Below are 20,704 nucleotides of genomic sequence, written 5' to 3'. Positions count from 1 at the left end.
CAAAGTGCTGGTTATCCCCTTATAAAGTCCTACACAGCTATCTATCCAGGCTATCTGAAAGACTGTATTCCCCCAAACAAACCTTTGAGATCTTCGGGGAGGCCCTTCTCTTGGTCCCACTGCCCACTGCCCAGGCATGCTTGGCAGGGGCATGGGTGAGGGCTTTCTTGGTGGCTGCTCCCAGACTTTGGAGCTCCCTCCCTAGAGAAGCAAGACTGTCTCCCTATAATTATTGTCCCAATAATTTATGGGAGAAATTTTGATATGCTTTAAATAGAATTAAAACTGTATACATATATATAATCTATCAATGTTTGATAGGTTTTTAATTATTGTTTTTTTCTATGTTTTTATCAGTTCATATTATTATCTGTAAGCTGCCTTGGGTCCCATCAGTGGGAAAGGTGGGGCATAAATAATTGTTGTTGCTGTTATCATCATCATCATTTCTGAAGATTATACAAGTCTTAAAAACACAGAAGCTCTGTGAGGAAAAAGATGGCAAGCATTCTCCCTATAATAAGCAGGCATAATAAGTGCATTACGTATAAAGTCTGCAAAGCAATTACTGTATTAAAGGCACAATAATTGTTATATGTGAGAAACTGACAACCCTAAACATGTCAATTGTCAATTTAGTACAATGAATAATAATTTGCTTACATGTGAGAGATAAAATTTCAGGCTCTTGTTCATTAAAGAGGTAGAAAAAAGCCCACCAAACATAGTCACCAGGACCACAAAATCAGTTTTCAATGCCTGAACTGAGCTCAGGGACAAGTTAAATAGTAAAGATAGTATTTCTGAGTATGAGCCAAGTGTTGTTCCATCACTACTGAAGAAACACAACCAACACCTATCTATAGCTAATACAGTGGTGCCCCGCAAGACGAATGCCTCGCAAGACGGAAAACCCGCAAGACGAAAGGGTTTTCCGTCTGCAGAGGCGCTTCGCAAGACGAATTTCCCTATGGGCTTGCTTCGCAAGACGAAAAATGACGAAAATTTTCGGGTTTTTTTTTGCTCCAAAACCCCTTATTTTGAATCACTAAGCTGCTAAAAGCATTTTAGCAGCAAAACCGCTAATCCCCCCCCTTTTAAAAAGCCATTTTTAGCCCTTTTTTAGCCAATAGCGCTAATAGCTCTACTCCGTCAATGGGCTTGCTTCGCAAGACGAAAAAAACCGCAAGACGAAAAGACCCGCGGAACGGATTCTTTTCGTCTTGCGAGGCACCACTGTAAAAGGAAAGCATATGGTACAAAAAATATGAAATGACATTTCTCCTTTTTTAAACTAAGCACTGGGGAAAACAATTCCTTGAAAAATTACTTCAAATATTACATCAAACCACTTTCATGTAGACCTTTTATACCAGTACTGTATAAGAAATAAAATCTTCATGTAGACTACTATGTGCAGCATACCGGGCAACTTCATATATTATGTTTCTTTACAAGTAGACGTGTTCTGCCTATATGTGTACTCAAATATCTGTAACACACATTTCTGGTCACATGCAAATACACATGCCAAGAGTGGCTCTAGCTCTCTGCCATAAGTGCACTGGCCAACACACAAGCACCTAGCATACAAGCCGGGAAAACAAGTTACCATCTATATCAGGCCTGCATGACGTGCAATTCACCTAGTTGTATATAATCCAGCAGCCATGTCCTGTGAACTACAAGGTACTTGACAACTACTGTTTGTACAATTCTCAGCAAGAACTGAACACAGATTTGATCAAGAGGTTGGAGCAACAATATTTTACACTTTTTAGTTTAGAAAAGGAGAGGACATGGCAGAGGACAACGACTCTTCCTCCCCCAGTAGCAAAGCATACATCAAATGGACATTGCAGGGGGCTGGACTGAGTCCCTTACATCTCTGTCGTTCTATGTTTCAATGAAATTGCAAGACAATAGATTTTTGGTTGGATATTAGGAGATTAATGGTAAGAGGTGAGGCTCATCAACCTGGGAAGGTAGCCTGCCCATCTAGGAGATGGAAAATTCTAATCCTAAACCTTTGCTGCCTTGTGGGACATCTTTGGGAGAAAAAAGGTTAAGGAGCAAACACTACATAAATTCGGAGTGGATGGCTGAATGGCTCTTTGTACGCCTCCTTCCACCAACTCCTACAGCCAAGCTGGTGCCAAACATATTGCTCTGCTTTCCTTTGGACCACATCAGCGAGGCCAAGAGGCCAAGAGGGGTTCTTGTAATTTGGGCAGCTCAGGACCTTTATATACACTGCCCAGGCTGTCACTTTGTCACTTTGGTGCTGCTAACACAGGAGTTTGACTTCAACACGTATGGCGTACGTATGGCGTACTCCATTATGTCTCGACACACACAAATGTCAACAACAGAGAATACTGCTGTAATAACCTTACATATAATCTGATTAAGAATATACCATACATTCATGCTCATTTTCTATTCAACCTGGCCCTTTATAAAAACTTATTTAGAATTTTTATATCTTTATTTTCCCTTTTCTGTCATATAGTGTATTCACCAATGTATGTGCTTTTCAAGTTGCTTGGGAGATCTTTCTGGGTGACAAGCGACCAGTAAGTAGTAATAATGCATTGTGATTAGTTGCTTATTTAAGGTGTTCATACATACCACTTGCTTTTCACGCAGGCCTCGCAAAGTGGTTTGATTGGTTTGATCTACTGAACGATTTATTAAATAATCAAACAATAACAGAACATGAAAAAGATACACACACATACATGCATACACACACGTGTGTATTTCACTGTGTGCTGTATGCAAATTTAGGCAATTATTGTTTTCTGTTATTACTTATGGTGGGTGTGTTGTTTTTTCCTTAAATGTTATGTAAGATGATATACTGAAGTATTGCATGATTCCCCCCTCCTCTTATGGTATTAAATAGGTGCATAATAATAATAACAATTTATTACTTGTACCCCACCCATCTGGCTATATATTTCTGCAAGTTGCTTGGAAAACCTTGGGTGACAAGCGACTAGTAAGTTTAATAAGCAAATAAAATAAATTTCATTTTTGGCACCTGCTAAAAACATCACTGTTTAGAGAAGTTGAGATGATTCTAATTTATTTTAGTATTTTAACTCTTGTATGTTTTAAAGTAGGGTTGTGATTTTTGTGTGTGAGAATTTTATCCCAAACCACTTTGAGGTGGTTGTTGTTTTTAACAATGGGGGGGATTTGCAGAAAACTATTTCACAAAACTTATACACCCCTTGATTGTATTTATTTTTAACGAAAGCGCATTACAAAAAAATAAATAAAACAACAATAATAATAACAACCAACCACCTTACAAAACGGGCTAAAACCACCTCGACTTCCCAAGCATCTGGGTAGTCTAAAAAGCGGGTAGGCTTTTTTTTTGTTTGTTTTTCTAAGCATGCGCGGGAAAGGCGCCTGCTGGACCTCAAGTGGCAGGGAGTTCCGAAGTTCTTCACAAACAGGAGCGCCGAGGCGAGACGACCTCGGAAGCACAAATGGCCCCCGGCAAATCAATAAATGCGAAGAGCCGCAGGTGTATTGACCGGGGCCGAGCCCTGAGGAGAGACAGAGACCGAGAGAGAGAAGCCCCTCCCGCCTTCCCGCCCCTTCAAACCTCCACGAAGGCGTCTGTCAGGTCACTGGCTCGGTCCATGACGGGCAGGTGCCGCCCCGCCACAATCTTGACCTTCAGCTTCCCGGGCATCTTCCTTTCGCCTCAGTCTCCTCCTCCTCCTCTTCACCTTCCGCCCAGGGCGGCTGAGGTAAAAGCCCGAGGCGGGCGGCCCATAGAGCGGAGGCTCAGTCCAAGGAAAGCGGTGACCGGGTGGAGGGGAGGGGGAGAGCGCAGAGAGACCGAAGCAGAAACGGTGTAAACGTCGCCCATGCGCATGCGCATCCCCCCCGCGCGCGCGCACGGGCGCGAGCAGAAGGTACCCTCCCCAACGGCCCTCCCCGAGCGCATTAAGCACGAGGCTCTCCACGGCTAGGGCTGCGGCGGCTCCCCGCGCCTGCGCACTCGTTGAACAACATCGCTCCTCTTGCTCCCTTCACCGCCCCCCTCCCCCCGATGATTTTCCTTCCCTCAGGCCTGTTTTCCCTGTGTCTGCGCATGCGCGAAAGAGAATGCGGTTACGGGTGGCAAGCGACGATGGCGACTTCCGCGCAGGCGCGTTAGTTTGCAGGCCTGTTGCCTCAGCGTAGACGCATTAGCCGGCTAGCTGTCTCAGCGCTGATGGGGGTTGTTTTAAATATATTATTTTAAGTGATTCTCGGGCCTCCACCCATTGAACCGCTTGTTTTGGGGTGGGGAGAAAGGGGCGCGCCCTCCCGTTATTTAAAACGGGGCGGATAAAGCGGGAGCCGTCGGTGGAGGCCAGAGCAGTATCGAGCGCCGAGTCGTCGATAGGAGCCCCGCTTGTGGTTTCCAAGGTTACCTTCCCAGGCCGCGCGGGAGAGCACCGAGCTGGAGATTGATGGGCTTTTCCATGCCTGCAAGCGGGGTTTTGTTGCTGCTGCAGCTGCAACTGCGTTAAAAGGCCTCTTCACAGCCTGGAGTTGGGTTTCGTAGCATACCTTTCCCGCCCCGACCTGGCCACAGTAATCCATGCCACATTCACCTCCAGGCTTGACTACTGTAATTCGCTCTACGTGGGGCTGCCCTTGAAGCTGTCCCACAAACTCCAGTGGGTGCAGAATGCTGCAGCGAGGGTCCTTACGGGATCCCTGCCATGGGAGCATATTCACCCAATGCTTTTCCTTTTTTTTTTTTAATATAATTTTTATTAGTTTTTTTTAACATATCATTTTCAACAGTAATTAAACATACTTTTACATCTTATTCAAATTTTTCACTTCCATCAATCCTGTCTGAAAATTTTCCAATCTAATCTCTCAGTATGCATTTCTTATCTTCCCTATTACATTTCAAACTCATAACCAATATCTCTATCTTTTTCTACTTTGTAACACTTATTATATTTCTCGTTACAAAACTTCTTGTAGTCCTACTAGCGTAATTTGTTGATTACAGTTGCTCTTCAAATAATTCATATACTTCTTCCAATCTTCTGTAATTCTCTGGTCCCGCAGGTTTCGAATCCTTCCTGTCATTTTGTCCAATTCTGCATAGTCCATTAATTTTGTCTGACCACCCAGTGCTTTTGCAGCTGCACTGGCTCCTAGTGAAGTACAAGGTCAGATTTAAGGTGCTGGTTTTGACCTTTAAAGCCCCTCACAGCCTAGGACCCTCATACCTACGGGACTGCCTCTCCCGCTATGCCCCGCAGAGGACCTTAAGGTCCATAAATAGCGACATCCTAGAGGTCCCGGGCCCTAAGGAAGTTAGATTAGCCTCAACCAGAGCCAGGGCTTTTTCAACTCTGTCTCCGGCCTGGTGGAACGCTCTGTCTCATGAGACCAGGGCCCTGCAGGATCTGATTTCTTTCCGCAGGGCCTGTAAGACAGAGTTTTTCCTCCTGGCCTTTGGCTTGGAGTCAATTTGATTCCCTCCCCCTTTTTCCCCCCCTTCTCCTCCTGTGATGAAGCTGCATTTTAATGTTTAAATGTTGTATTTTAATCTTGTTTTTAAGTTGTATTCATTCAACTTGTTTTTATTGCTTGTTAGCCGCCCTGAGCCCAGCCTTGGCTGGGGAGGGCGGGGTATAAATAAAATTTATTATTATTATTATTATTATTATTATTATTATTATACCTCTCTCTCCCTGTACGAGTCTAGGCCTGCAAGCCACGTCGATTTTTGCTTGGCCTCCTCACGTCTTGGTTGACAGCCTAATCCTAGGCTTGAAGATTCCATTGAAAGATGATGTGTGTTTTGTAGCAGGTTTTTGGGGCTGCAGTACCTGCGCATAAACCCCACTGAGTTCAACATGGACTTGCTTTTCAGTTACCTGTTGTCAATATTTGCACGGTTAAATCTATTACCAAATCTGTTGTCAATATTTGCATGGTTAAATCTATTGCCAAGTCTTTCTGTTTATTGCACACTAAAAGCAAAACCTCTTCGTGACTTTCTAGCACATCTTTAAGGTGTCAAAATACTCTTTGTTCTGCAATAGAATGACACAGTCTTCTGGATTTTATTGCTATAGAATCATTTATTAACAGTTTATAACTTAATGGTACTGACAAGCATTAAGATTTAGATGGATGACAAGGTAAGTTTGTTTAACATTAACACAATATTGCTGTATTGGCCTATCAGCTGTGAAACATCAGGCTTATTTACATCTTGAAGGGTATAAAAGAGGTTACTGCTGAAAGACAGTTACCATTCTGGTAAGAATAGTACTTTTGATTCAGTTTCTTTCATCTTCAGTGGGATAAGATAATATATATTGTTCTCTGACACCCACCCAATTTTATCCTTGCAACAACTGGAGGTAGGTTAGGCCAACAGATAGTAACTAACCCAAGGTCGCCCAGTGAGATTCATGGCTACGTAGAGACTTAACTCTGGATTCCTAAGGCCTTAGCCATGTGCTTTAAGTGGGGGGGGGGGGACTTGTAGTATTAAAGTCTGAAAACATCTATATGTATATGAATTACCTTTGGAGTACATTATAGTGGTGCTACCAATAGTAACAGCATCTCAAAGCAAAAAGCAGCTTTAGGACTGCAACCCTATGACACACATAATATGTGGCAGAGTATGGTTTTTGTTTGTTTTGCATTTCTGTGTTTTTATATTGTCAACTGACTTGTGATCCTTGGATGAAAAGTGGTATAAAAACTTAATTGATAATAGAATAATACCGTAATTATGCATTTGAAGATAGATTGTGGCGGATTGAGGTGACAAGACCAATCGTGGGTTCGACGGTCAAGAAGGCGGTTTCTTCACATGTTGTAGAGGGGAATGAAGGGTAGGTGGCTTTCAACCTGGGAAGGTAGCCCATCTAGGAGAAGGAAAACTGATCCTAAACCTCCGCTGCTTTGCAGGGTATCTTCAGAGGAAGAAAAGGCTCAGGAGTAAACCCTACACAAATCCAGAGTGGAGTCCCTAAGGCGGCTGGGTGGCACCTTGTACTCCTCCTTCTGGCAACTCCTGCAGCCAAGCTGATGCCAAATGCTTTCATTTGGACCACATCAGTGAGGCTGAGAGGGGTGCCTTGTCGTCTGGGCAGCCCAGGCCCTCCATACACACTGCACAGGCTTGCGCCCTGGGAAGGTCACTTTGGTGCTGCTAAGGCAGTAGTTTAACTTCACCCCCAGAGGCACTCCATTGTCTCTTGAGACAAACTGATGCCAACAACAGTAATCCTAAACCAAATTATTTCCGTGGGCTTAGGCACACTTAATTCTGCAAAGGATCAACGCCAAGATGTTCAGCCAAATCCTTTGCATGTGTACTTTAAAGTTCTGCTTATTTCCATGGGACTTACCGGTATTCCCAAATGTGTATATGTGTGTGCAGGATTTAAACCTCAGGTTGACAGCTTCAAACACACTGAGAAAGTACAGCAGCAGCAGTACAAAACTTGTCATTGCCCATCCCCAACCAACTTTAAAAGGCCAGAACCCTGGGAAGATATTTTCAGCAGTGTGATGGGATATACGGTATTTATCTATACTATAATCTGTGTTCTCTTTGTAGAGACGTGCCAGGTATTTCTTAGTGCATTAAAAGAGATTAAGCTAGCTAACAAACAGAACAAAAAACCCTCTGTATTCTTCAAACTTAAGAGAGCAAACACAGCTATTAAATCTCATGTGATGACACTTTGTGCTGCCTATTCCAAAATGAGCCAAAATGCTTTGGGGTTTGTGTGCTTTTTGTTTTTACTTCTTCAAACTCCACTACTTCAAAGGGCACTCAAGGTCATCTGTTGCTTCCCAGAGACCTTGGCTTCAGCCTGTATAAAGAACTTGCTTTTTGGACAAGGGAATAAACGTTTTCTCAGGATAGGGGCAGCTGGAAAATGGTAACTTATTTAGCTGTGAACTGTTGTGCACCCTGCAGAAACTGGCAAGTAGGGGTAAGGTACATTTCAGGGGAGCCAGAACCAACACTGTACTTGGGGTTCTGACACCAGATCCAAAAACTGGCTGTGGAAGTTTCTCGGGCAGAGGGAGATCTCCAGCCAAAGCTTGGAGGAAACTATGAAACAACATGACCACAGGTTTATCCACCTGCTGCTGCTTCTGAACCAGTCTCAAGTGAGGCTCCATGTCAGAGTGTATTACAATAGTCTCAATGCACAAGTCACATAGGTTTTCTACCACTTGGAACTTCAGCAATCTGGAATCATCTGGAATTGCTACCAATCAGTAATCTATGCCTACACTTCTCAGGAGGAGAAAGAAAGGAACTTTTGCCCTCTGTCTTCTCCCTAAAGCAACCATCTAGCTGCTAGCAAAATAGTTGCCAACCATACTGTCTGACAATAGCAAATGGTCAAAGAAATGTAGTGTGCGCAGGTGGATCTTTGCATGCTCTCTTCAATGCTCCCCAAAGCAAACAGGAGGTTAAGTATGACACTGTTGACCTTTTGGCATTGAATTAAAATGCATATGCCTTTAAATGGTTCTCCTTCTAACCAAGCATAGTAGGTGGAGTGCCGAACTAGAAACAGTGGAGACCTAGGCTCAAATCTACACAGGCTCTGCATGACAGTAATTTTTATGTTCTATTATAATTGTTTAAATTAGAGAATGAGTGACTTGAAGTTTTTTAAATCTTTAAATTTGGTATTGAATGCTTTAAAAAAAGCAAGTCACTTTGATTTTGTTGTTGTAAGCAACATATTAACAATGATAATATCATGATTTTGGGCCAGTTCATATACTTAACTCACAGCGTTGTTTCCAAGGCCCCTGGAGGAAAAAACGAGGGCTGTCTTTCTCAATGACTCAGTACAGTGCAAAGAAAGCCCATCAACAACACCACACCTTGCCCCCGTAACAACACGTGCACAGACCACTCAAGGCAACAAGCATGTTCACAGAAAGGTCCGTTCTCAAATGGATTTCTTACCGTGCAGTCCTACAATATGCCAACTCAATCCTTAAGTCCCACTCATTTCAGTGGGGCTTATTCCCAGGTGTAAATGTGTACAGTGGTACCTTGGGTTCCAGATGCTTCAGGTTACAGACTCCACTAACCCAGAAATAGTACCTCAGGTTAAGAACTTTGCTTCAGGATGAGAACAGAAATCATGCAGCGGGAGGCCCTAATAGCTAAAGTGGTACCTCAGGTTAAGAACAGGTTCAGGTTAAGAACGGATCTCCGGGACAAATTAAGTTCTTAACCAGAGGTACCACTGTATTGAATTGCAAAGGCAATTCTCACATGATAGCTATATGGGCCTATATTATGTTCCACTCTTCTCAGCAAAAGATGGCAGTTGTCTAACTCAGAATCTTGTATGTAGGTTTCTTTTGATCCCACACGCTGGACCAGATGAGCCTCTGGCCTGATCCACCAGCGCTCTTCATAAATTTTTACTTAAAATGTTTGTTAGCTAAAATCTCCGGAGTGATTTGATAGTCGTACAAGGAACTCTTAACTGACCAGTCGCACGTGAGCCAAGCACTTCCCACTTGGCCTGTCTTGCATCCTGCCAGGCCCTTCTTTGCACTGTCCCAAGCAGGTAGCAATCGCAAGAGCTACCTATATAGGAAGACCCTGCTGTACATGTTCAGCACGAGATAGGCCATTAACGTTTTGCAGGCCTGAATTATAACAATTTCTTTGTGTGCCGTGTACTGCAGAGTGCTATGACTGAGCATCTTGGAAACGCCTACTCATAAAAGGCAGAACAAAAATAGCCATGAATGATCCCTGGGCAAGCGCCAACAGTGTGCCACATGGACGGCTGTTTACACATGAATGACTGAAGGAGAAAGTTCTCTAAATAAAAAGTATGCAGATCAGAGGAGAGTGCCAGCAAGTTCTCAAATGTCACATCTGCCTATAAGAACTTAAAATTCATAGTAAGGTAAAGGTAAAGGGACCCCTGACCATGAGGTCCACTCGTGACCGACTCTGGGGTTGCAGCGCTCATCTCGCTTTATTGGATGAGGGAGCCGGCGTACAGCTTCCGGGTCATGTGGCCAGCATGACTAAGCCGCTTCTGGTGAACCAGACCAGTGCACGGAAACGCCGTTTACCTTCCCGCCGGAGCGGTACCTATTGATCTACTTGCACTTTGACGTGCTTTCGAACTGCTAGGTTGGCAGGAGCTGGGACAGAGCAAAGGGGATTCGGACGGCTGACCTTCTGATCAGCAAGTGCTAGGCTCTGTGGTTTAACCCACAGCACCACGTTTCTGTTATTTCCATCATAAAGATCACTGGTGTTCAAACATTTCCTTTTTTATGGCAGCTTGCTTTTTTTATTTCAAACACAGTTTGTGTGAAACCTCTGATTGTTTAAAGTTTTCCCATTCACTATCAACACTCCAAAGCCATACTGCAGTTAACCTTGTAGCCAAGCCCAAGCGTGTTTTAACTGAAACAACCACACAACGTTTCCCTGTTTACCCCTGCCTTCACTTCCCCTTCCTCTTCTTTTTTTTTAAAGATATTTATTAAAATTTCAACATATTACAAAAAGAAAAAGAAAATACAAAATAAAAACAGTTAAAAACAAGTCAATCTTTCCATATCTTATCTTTCATTTGCTTGTTTCCCTGACCTCCTCACACCTCCCTTTCTTGTATTCCAGTTCAATTAGTTAGTTCAGCAAGTCCTTTCCCTCTTTGATTTTTATCTTAATCTTTTATCTTAATATATTATAGCTTTAGATTATCACCTATTAACAACCCATTTTTGCATATTCCTTTATAACATTGCTGCTAAAAACCACTTAACTTCAATCCAACATCATTCTAACATTCATTAATTTTGCAGTATTTCTGTAGATAGTCTTTAAATTTCTTCCAATCTTCTTCCACCAACTCTTCTTCCTGGTCTCGGATTCTGCCAGTCATTTCCGCCAATTCCATATAGTCCATCACCTTCATCTGCCATTCTTCCAGAGTGGGTAAATCTTGTGTCTTCCAATACTTTGCAATAAGTATTCTTGCTGCTGTTGTAGCATACATAAAGAAAGTTCTATCCTTCTTTAACACCAATTGGCCAACCTACTTCCCCTTCCTCTTCTTGCTTTCCTTAGGTTGAATTTTAGATCATGGCATCACCTTACGCCTTTACCCCCTTATTCTGCAGAACTGGCACTGTTGCAGGTGCTACATGAGACTTGTTTTGCACTTGCGAGAAATTGATCTTCTAGTGTGGCAGCACCTGCACTTTGGAACTTCCTGCCAATTGACATCAGACAGACACCCCCACACACACTTTTGCATAAACATTTTTGTTTAGGCAAGACTAGGGGTCAGCAAACCTTTTCAGCGGGGGACCGGTCCACTGTCTCTCAGACCTTGGGGGGGGGGGCGGACTATATTCTGAAGGGGGGGGGGAATGAACGAATTCCTATGCCCCCAAAATAACCCAGAGATGCATTTTAAATAAAAGGACACATTCTACTCATGTAAAAGCATGCTGATTGCCGGACCGTCCGCGGGCCAGATTTAGAAGGCATTGGGCTGGATCCGGCCCCCGGGCCTTAGTTTGCCTATCCATGGGCATGACTATCCAGACAAGTAGGCGTTGCATGTGTTTAAATCTGTTTTTAGCTTATTGTTGATTCTGATAATCTTAATGTTTTTAAATAACTGTTTTTAGCTGCCATCATAGAATCATAGAGTTGGAAGAGACCACAAGGGCCATCGAGTCCAACCCCCTGCCAAGCAGGAAACACCATCAGAGCACTCCTGACATATGGTTGTCAAGCCTCTGCTTAAAGACCTCCAAAGAAGGAGACTCCACCACACTCCTTGGCAGCAAATTCCACTGTTGAACAGCTCTTACTGTCAGGAAGTTCTTCCTAATATTTAGGTGGAATCTTCTTTCTTGTAGTTTGGATCCATTGCTCCGTGTCCGCTTCTCTGGAGCAGCAGGAAACAACCTTTCTCCCTCCTCTATGTGACATCCTTTTATATATTTGAACATGCCTTTTATTAATTAAAAGCCTTTTATTAATAATTTCAGCTTCTCATTTCTGTAAACTGCTTAGAGGTTTTATTACAGTCAAGCAGTATATAACCTTGGATAAATAAATAAATTGTAAGTCGTTTTGCTTTTGTCTGTGCTGAATCTCCCACCATTCAACCCCATCAGATGACTCCAGGTTCTAACAGAAAACTTCTATCTGTTTTCCCCACAGCATGCATGCATTTTTACAAATCTCTATCATGCAGCCTCAATAATTTTTTCCTAAACTAAAAAACTCCAACTGTTGTAACCTTTCTTCGCAGGAGAGTTGCGTCAGTCATCTGATCCCTGGCAATTTCTAGATACAACAGAACATTGGAAGAAAAGTGGGCATGATTTTCAGGGCAGCTCATACTCATCAAAAGCAAACTAGTTGTGGCATTAAGAACTATTTCTAGAATATACATCTATAAAGCAGGAAGAGAAGCTGTAAAAATAAAACCAGGAGCAGCAAATGTACTAAACAAAAAAAGCTTCAGGTATTTTTATTTTTTTAAGTATTAAACTGATGGTGAAAACTTGTTAAATCTCACACTTACATATTTCTCACATTTACCTTTTGAATTATAAAAGAATTGCAAGATGGTTTATAGTGTAGAGTTTTTAAAAACCCCAATACAATAATGTTGAAAAATACAAAACAGTGCTAGGACCAAAGAGCACGTTGAAAACGATGAAATTGGCACACAGCAACTCCTGCAGCCAAGCTGGTGCCAAACGTATTGCTCTGCTTTCCATTGGACCATGTCAGTGAGACCAAGAGGGGAGTCTTGCCATCTGGGCAGCCCAGGACCTTCATATACACTGTCCAGGCTTGCGTCCCGGAGAGATCACTTTGGTGCTGCTAACACAGGTAAGATTTACATAAAAAAAAAAAAAAAAACACGCCAATAAATACATTTTAGAAAGGGGCAAGATTAGATGTGGATGCACATGGTGTAATAATTTTTTTTAAGGTCATATATATATATATATATATGCATCCATATCTAATCTTGCCCATATATATATATATATATATATACACACACATATATATACAGAGGTGCCCCGCAAGACGAATGCCTTGCAAGACGGAAAACCCGCTAGACGAAAGGGTTTTCCGTTTTTCGATGCGCTTCACAGGATGAATTTCCCTATGGGCTTGCTTCACAAGACGAAAATGTCTTGCAAGTCTTGAGATTTTTTTTCGCTCCCCACCCCCTTTTTCTAAGCCGCTAAACCGCTAATAGCCTTTTAGCAGCTAATCCGCTAATCCGCTAAGCCTTTAATAGCCGCTAATAGCCGCTAAAAGCGCTAATCCGCTAAGCCTTTAATAGCCGCTAACAGCCGCTAAAAGCGCTAATCCGCTAATAGGGTTGCTTCGCAAGACGAAAAAACCGCTAGACGAATAGACTCGCAGAACGGATTAATTTCGTCTTGCGAGGCACCACTGTGTATATATATATATATATATATATATATATATATATATATAATATGTTCATAAATGTACCAACCAAGTACATACATAGATATGTGGACCACATATCTGGAGCAGCACAGGAAAACCACTCTGAAACCATTTTGACTCAGAACCAAGGTGTGCCTGCCCTTTCCTGCGGGTGAGGGGACCACCCTGTTGCACCCTGTTGTTCAGTAAAGATCAGGCTTACTAGCTGCTTTGCTTCTCAATATTCTTTGGTTGGCCTCTGTTATTTTCTCCTACTGATGGAGAACCTACAAAGGACTCTATGAGGGCTTTTGTGTCCCCCATAAAGGAATAAGGGCAGATTTTTGTTTATTACAGAGGCATTTTCTAAAAAACCAAGATCCCTTGCACCCCATTCCGCTCCTTTTTCCTGCCCAGGGTAGGCCTGTCCTCTGCCTGCACCTCAGAGCCAGCCCATCACATGGGGCTGGGCCTTGGTGTGGTTTCTCCTCGTCCTCAATTGCTCTCCAGCAGCCACTGTGAGCTACCCAAGGGAGGAGGCTGGAGACAATTGCTGGTGATCCTCCTTGCATGGCGGGGCAAATAGGGACATTCTGGGATCAATTGAGAAGCCAGGAGGGCTTTCATAATTCTGGGACTGTTCCTGGAAAACAGGGCCGCTTAGAGGGCATGACATTGTCCATTACAGAACATGTGCACCATTTGCTTGAAACTTAAAGCACCTAAACACTTAGCTTTGGAGTGGTTCAAAGGCTCCCCTTCCATGCTGATTGGGTGGCTTTAAGATGCTGGAGGCAGGGGCCCTGCTGAGGAAATTAGTAAGGGTCACCTGTCCCCCAATGACCCTGGACCACTACAACACTGTATCTTAAAGGGGTTTACTTGTTTTTGGATTATCTCTAATGTTGCTACACTACAAAAGGGTTTCATGTGCCAACGCCCTTTTTGGATCAGTCTTGCAGCAACATTATGTTTTCCTGTAACAACTCATGGCTACCCATGTACACAATACACATTAAAACAACAAAACCTTATTGCCTAACTCAAGAATGTGTCATCAAGCTAAAACACAGCTTAAAGCTAAAGCATTAAGAACTGCAGCAGAAGGGTTAGGGTAAGGTTACCAGATTTTTTTCAAAGAATCCAGGGACATTAAAAAAAGAGAGAGAGAGAGAAAAGTTATTTTTTAAAAATCATATATTTTTTTAAAATTAAGAATATCTTCTCTTCTGGGTCTCCTCTGTCACGTGGCCTTCCTCTGGGCCCCGGCCTGATTTCTTGGGGCGCTATCTGCCTTGGAGTAGGCATGGGTCGGGCCTGGGCTCGGCCACTTGTCCTTGCTCCCCCGGTGCTCTCCTACTTCTCTTCCTCAGCAGCAGCAGAGGTAGCAGCAAGGTCGGGGCTCCCCTCTTGTTTATCCTTCCCCTTTCTCTCTCCGCCTTCTCCTTTCCTCCTCCCTGCGAGTGCTGCTGGGCAGTCAATCAGATGGCCGGGCTCTCTCATTCCTGCCTCGATTTGGGTCATGGGTGGGATCAGTGGTTCCCCCAGTTGACGCGTCGGGCGTCCCCGGTTCCCCCGCAGTCTCAGCAACCCAGAGACAGCCTGGTAGTGCAGTTGGCTCTGGCTGGCTTCAGGAGCTGCTCGCTGCCGTGGCGCCCGCCATTTTGCCTTGCCAGAAGTCCCCATATGATGTGTCTTGTGCCGTCGAACCAACCACGCAACATTCATTCCCTACTAATAAATCTACAACACTTAAAATATAAGTCCGGGGACATTAAGTTAAATCCGGGGACATTCCGGGGATGGATTTTGTCCGGCGACAGATTTGTAAATCCGGGGACTGTCCCCGGGAAACGGGGACGTCTGGTAACCATAGGTTAGGGGTGCACATACGCCAATAAAGGAAAGGACTCTGGATTGAAATATGCTATGGAAGCAGACAATCATATAACATAAACATAAATGAAATGAAAGGAGCCAGCAATTACATAAGAATGCAGTGATGCCATGCACTGTGCTTGGCAGTAAACGCAGTTGCGTCAGGGGCTGTAATTTACTTTGCAACCATTAATAGCTGAACTATTAGTTGATGAGAGTTTGCCTGACCTGTGCTGCAGGGTTAATCTTTTGCATTTGAATGGCACATTTTTTCCCCACTAGATAACCATCTCGCTTTCATTAATCATTTCCTCAGGTCCCTCTTTCTCTTTTTGGGATCAGTCATTAAGTAGAGAATACAGTAATACTAAGTGGATGAAGGAGTGAATAGCATTGTGTAAATATGGAAGGGTTAATAGTTGCTGAAGAAGACACACGAAGAAGACTTATGTCTGGCACGGAAGTGTATTTACTTGGAAGTAAATGACTGGTGCAAATGCCTGGTTAGATATGCTGAATATCCTCTGAAGGGGGTGGGGGAGAGAAAGCTTTCAAGTCAATATAGGGACAAGGTTCAAAATGATTCAGATAAAATGAACTCTGCACATTTTCACGATCATTGGACACACCCATCAATCCAGCCTTGAGCCATTACAAAATGAATGTACAAGTCAATCTGGTCTGGGTCATGCCCCGAATTTCAGCTCCTGAAAGTTCTTTGGAGATTTTGACGTTGCACACCTTCCTGTGTTATGTATGGACAAGGATACAATTGCTCAGTAAGCTCATTTCTCTTTTTTCATCCCAGTCCTAGAAATCCATAGTTGGAAGGGGTCACAAGGGTCATCTAGCATAACCCCCTGGAATGCAGGGATCTTTTTGCTCAACATGGGGCTCGAACCCACAACCCTGAAATGAAAAGTATCATGCTCTACTGACTGAGCTATCCAAAAACTGCAAGGGGATTGCAAAGTGATGGTCTTATTATTTTATCTAAAGCACCACATAAAAGACAGTTGACAGCCTTGCAGTGTTAAAGACAAGACACAAAAGGAAAAGGAGTTGTAGGGAGGAGGAGGTCTGGGAGTTGATAAACTCAGGCAACTCAGTCTTAGTTGTGGGGTTTTGTAATGACCCACTGGAAACAGTATTTGGGGAAAGGAAGAGCTGAAAGTTGTTGGTCTCTCACCTGAGGCCCTGTAGTTCTTTCTCGGTGGAATGGCTGCCATATTATGACAGTCATAGGAGGAGACTGATGGGTGCTGATCTTTCAGCTGAGCCAATGTGCAGTCCCATTTCCTCCTTCTGTTATGATTAATCAAACTGTGATCATGGCAACTCTGCCTCAAATGAGTAAGACGTAAGGAAGACTTAAGTGTTGCATTAAATCCATTTGTTTGTTTTAGAGCATTGGTACCCTGCTTTTCAGCCTGAAAGCCTCCCAGAGTGGTTTACACCCACCCACACCCACACCCCCAGTCCCTACCCGCAGGCTTACAATATTTATTTTAAAATGACACACAAGGAAAAAGGGACAGGAAGGGAAGAGGAAAAAAATCAAACGTCGGACACCAATTTCTAAATAGTTGTTCCTGCAATTACCATCTGACACAGTGGGCTTTTAGCAAAGTTGGTGGAATGAGCCCTACTTGAGCTGTGCACTCATAAAACGTTATTCACACGTAACATTTAAGTGTATGCAATCACTGGAACTGCACAGTTATTCCTATGTTCAAGTGTAAAGCCTGTGGATACCAGTTGAGCTGCAATGTTCTCATGTAATTTTCCGCAGCAAGAGTATGATCTGTGTGCGCTGCGGCTGTGGACACCGTAGCCGAGCTGTGCAAATCTACAAAGGGAATCTTCCTACGTCACACTCAACGAGCGTCTAATCTGTGTACATAAATGTCTGAGCGTCAGACATGCCCACCCCACGGCTAGTCCCTTTGCTAGGGGTGTTGCTAGGTCCTTAAAGGACTTGGGGCAGGGTCCCTTGAAACTCTGTAATTCTGTCATTTTTGGCAAAAAAAAAAAAGGGGAGTCATCGGAGAGATAACCTGTCTGGGAAAAAGGCACGTCAATCGTGGAGCATATAACTGAATGGGAGGGAGGTTTGGGTGCGGGGGGCGGGGGAGAGAAGGGCGGAGACGCGAGCATTCCATTGACAGCGAAGGCGCGAGCGTTCCATTGACGGGGGCCCGCCCCCCGCGCTCTAGAGAACCAGCCCCGCCCACACCCGTCTCTCCCGGCATGCCCCGCGGCGAGAGAACCTCGGCGGAGAGGTCTGCGAAGTGTGTGTGTGTGTGTCTGTCCGCGTGAAAACGAAGAAGAGCATTGTGGGGGAGAAAAGCGAGGGCGGGGCCTACCAGAAAACCCGCATCTATAAATAGGCTGGTGGGAGTGGGGCGGAGCTTCCCCTTTCCCAATCCGAGGAAACGGGGAAAGGGGCGTAGAGGGAGGGGAGCGAGAGGAGAAAGAAAGGCGAGCCAGCCAATCGCCGGCCGCCTCTTTGGCTGCCTCCCTCCGCCAGTTGGTCTCGCGCCGCTCAGTTGCCGGCTGCTCCCACTCGCGTGACGACGACGACGACGACGACGCTGCTGCTGCTGCCGCCGCTCCTCTTCGCCCGCCGCCGTCTCGCCCTGCTGCCGAGGCTCCCCCGCCGCCTGCGCTCGCCCGCCGCCACTGCCTCCATGGCCAACTACATCCACGTGCCGCCGGGCTCGCCTGAGGTGCCCAAGCTGGACGTCGTCGTGAGCGAGAGGGACCCCGCTTCGGGGGCGGGAGGCGGCGGCGGCGGAGATGGAGAAGGAGGAGGAGGCGGGCCCGGCTACCGCCGCGGGGCCCTCCGTCTCCTCAGCCAACTGAGGCCCGCCTGGAAGCCCGAGGAGGTGACGCTGAAGGTAACGGCTGAGGCGAAGCGGCGGAGGGTGGCTGTGAGGGGGAGAAAGAGAGAGAAGCGGGAGGAGGAGGAGGCAGGTTGTGGGGAGGGGGAGAGATGGCGGGCAGCCATTGTGGCGAGGCGAGGCGAGGGAGGAGTAGGAGCGGCGGCGGCGGCGGCTCTGTCTTTCTCTTTCTGTCTCTCCTCAGCGCTTCCCTCTTGAGGGGGAGAATGAGAGAGGAGGAGAGAGAGAGAGAGCGAGAGCGACTCGGGCAGCCTCGGCTTCCATTCCGCTCGCGCAGCCCGAAGGAGGAGCAGGCAGGTTGGGCGTGCGCGCTGTGCCTGTGCGGTTCCAACTCGTACATGGACTACACGGAGGCGCGCGCTCACACACGCACGTTTCTGTGCAAGGCGGACGAGTCGGAACCCGAGCCGTGTTCTAATTATAGAGCTAGGGGGAGGGGTGCGTGCTCGTATGGCGTGATACGCCTGTGTGTTAGAAGAAGAGAGCGCTTATATTCTAGCTCAGATGATACACGATGGGGAGGAGTGTGTGTGAGAGAGAGTGATATGCCTGTGTGTAGTGTATGTATGTGATACAGGTGTGTGTGTGTGTGATACACGCATATTAAATACAAGTGTGTAACATCCTTGCATGTAATATATATTACATGCAAGGATGTTACACGCTTGTATTTAATATGCGTGTATCACATATGCATATATGATATGCCTGGGTTTAACAAATGTGTATGTAATACACTTGTGTGTAATATATATATATATGTGTGTGTGTGTGTGTTTATGTGACATGGTAGTGTGTAATATACATGTGTGCTATGTGTGTGTGTGTGAGAGAGAGAGAGAGAGAGAGATACCTGTAGGTGTGTTTGAGCTTTTATTCCAGCAATGTAGCTCAAAGGATGCAGAATAGGGAGGAGTGCACATGTTATAACACCTTTGTATCTGACTGAGCTTGTACTCTATTAACATAGCCTGAAGGATATAGGGCAGGGAGTTGAGTGTGTGTTGGTGAGCTTGTATTCTTGTAGTATAGCCTGAAGTCTTATGTGTACTTGTGGGTGTGTATACCATGCATATAGAGAAAGGGAGAATAAGCTTTCCCTGCTCACCTTTCCTTAAAAAAACCTCACCTCTTGCTTCTCTCTTTCCACAGGGCTCATCTCTTCTCTCTCTTGCTTCCCCCTCCCAACCCTTTTTTTGAGGTTATGATTGTTTTAAAATGGGATCCACCCTGAACTGATTTGTGCAAAAATTACACATAAAACATGCTAGTTTGCAGGAAGAGGGAAATGGAACAAGAGAGATGGGGGGGGGTAGGCCTGGGTTCCTTCCTATAGGTTGCCATGTAGGCTTTTGCAGTGTATAGCTTGAGAGGCAAAGGGGTTGCCATGTAGCAAGCACACAACATCCATACAAATCTCAATTGAGGAAGTCAGCATTCTTTTATCTCCTTGTCTTTCCAGAAAAACCAAAAGAAAAACTTGAATTTCTCTGTCAAGTTTTAGCCCAAAGGAATGCTGGGAGGACAATATGTTCCTCCACCCTTTCCCCAATGCACTTTTCTTTGTAGAGGGATTTAAGCATTACAATAATAAAGCAGCAGGAGTTGAGTGAATACTCTTCTGTATTTTCTCTCAGAGAGCATATTGTAGTTATTCACGTTTTCCCCAAACAACATTGTCCCTGTCAAATCTTTCGCACTCTACTGAATAATTAAGCATGGGACAGCTTCAGGTTATCACTTTCACCTCAAGGAAAGGTGTTAATGAACTATTGCATTGATGCAGCACATAGGATATAAAGGCAAAACTTTCTGAAGGAGAGCATGAATAAAGTGGCATAAGCTTGCATACAACTAAGTTACACTCAGACCCACTGAAATTAATGAATCTAAGTTAGTCCTTTCCTTTCAGTGGGTCTTCTCCATGTATGGCTAGCATTAGATATAACCCCTTGTCTTCCTTTCTTGTCTCTCTTTCAAGTCTTTTCGGGGCAACTTCACCCTTCTAACCATTTTCTGCTTCAAAAGGGTGTTTACCTAATCTCAAAGAGGTTTTGCATTGTAGTAATAAATTTAGCATGTTAAGTTGAGAAATTGAACTATCTATGTTAAATAGCTTTATTTTAGCACTTTGAGGTGTATAGTTGCATTGTTTTAAAGTGTAGGAGGGGAAGGGTTACAAACAGAATATAGCTGATATAAAACATTATACAAATATACCTTCTGTGGGTTAGCCAGAAAACTTTTTGGAGTTCCTTACTGCAAGAGATGCATTTATAGTAATAGCTTTAAAAAAAATCTGCAAACAGGCAAACAGATTTGACAGCAGAGGGTCTTGGCTCCTTAGTTGGTCTTAATATTGGGACAGCTTGTGGTCTTCATAAAAGTTGCTTTGTAGCGGTTATTTAAA

At 44.5% G+C, this 20,704-nt stretch overlaps 3 protein-coding genes across 52 annotated transcripts in view; 1 reads left to right on the top strand and 2 right to left on the bottom strand.

Annotated features, from left to right (window-relative positions):
• The window catches only part of C2CD5 (C2 calcium dependent domain containing 5), an 86,357-nt gene extending 81,843 nt beyond the window's left edge, over positions 1-4,514 (bottom strand). For 28 of the 50 annotated variants that reach the window (XM_083401754.1, XM_083401776.1, XM_083401755.1 and 25 more), the window contains exon 1: positions 3,623-4,028. In XM_083401754.1, coding sequence (XP_083257880.1) covers positions 3,623-3,712 — 90 coding nt within the window. In that variant the 5' untranslated portion in view covers positions 3,713-4,028. Of the gene's footprint in view, positions 1-3,622 lie in introns of all 50 variants that reach the window. The other 22 variants (XM_083401778.1, XM_083401785.1, XM_083401789.1 and 19 more) reach the window with 12 other exon arrangements.
• The window catches only part of SOX5 (SRY-box transcription factor 5), a 1,214,093-nt gene that overhangs the window by 140,672 nt on the left and 1,052,717 nt on the right, over positions 1-20,704 (bottom strand). The window lies entirely within an intron of this gene.
• ETNK1 (ethanolamine kinase 1) overlaps positions 17,663-20,704 on the top strand; it is a 35,037-nt gene continuing 31,995 nt past the window's right edge. Inside the window, exon 1 of the mRNA XM_083402340.1 lies at positions 17,663-18,291. Within this exon, the coding sequence (XP_083258466.1) occupies positions 18,082-18,291 (210 nt within the window). The 5' untranslated portion in view covers positions 17,663-18,081. The remainder of the gene's footprint in view (positions 18,292-20,704) is intronic.

Source organism: Podarcis tiliguerta (assembly GCF_965153285.1).
Source record: "Podarcis tiliguerta genome assembly, chromosome: 10".
Lineage (NCBI taxonomy): Eukaryota > Metazoa > Chordata > Lepidosauria > Squamata > Lacertidae > Podarcis > Podarcis tiliguerta.
This window is presented reverse-complemented; position numbering and strand designations above follow the sequence as displayed.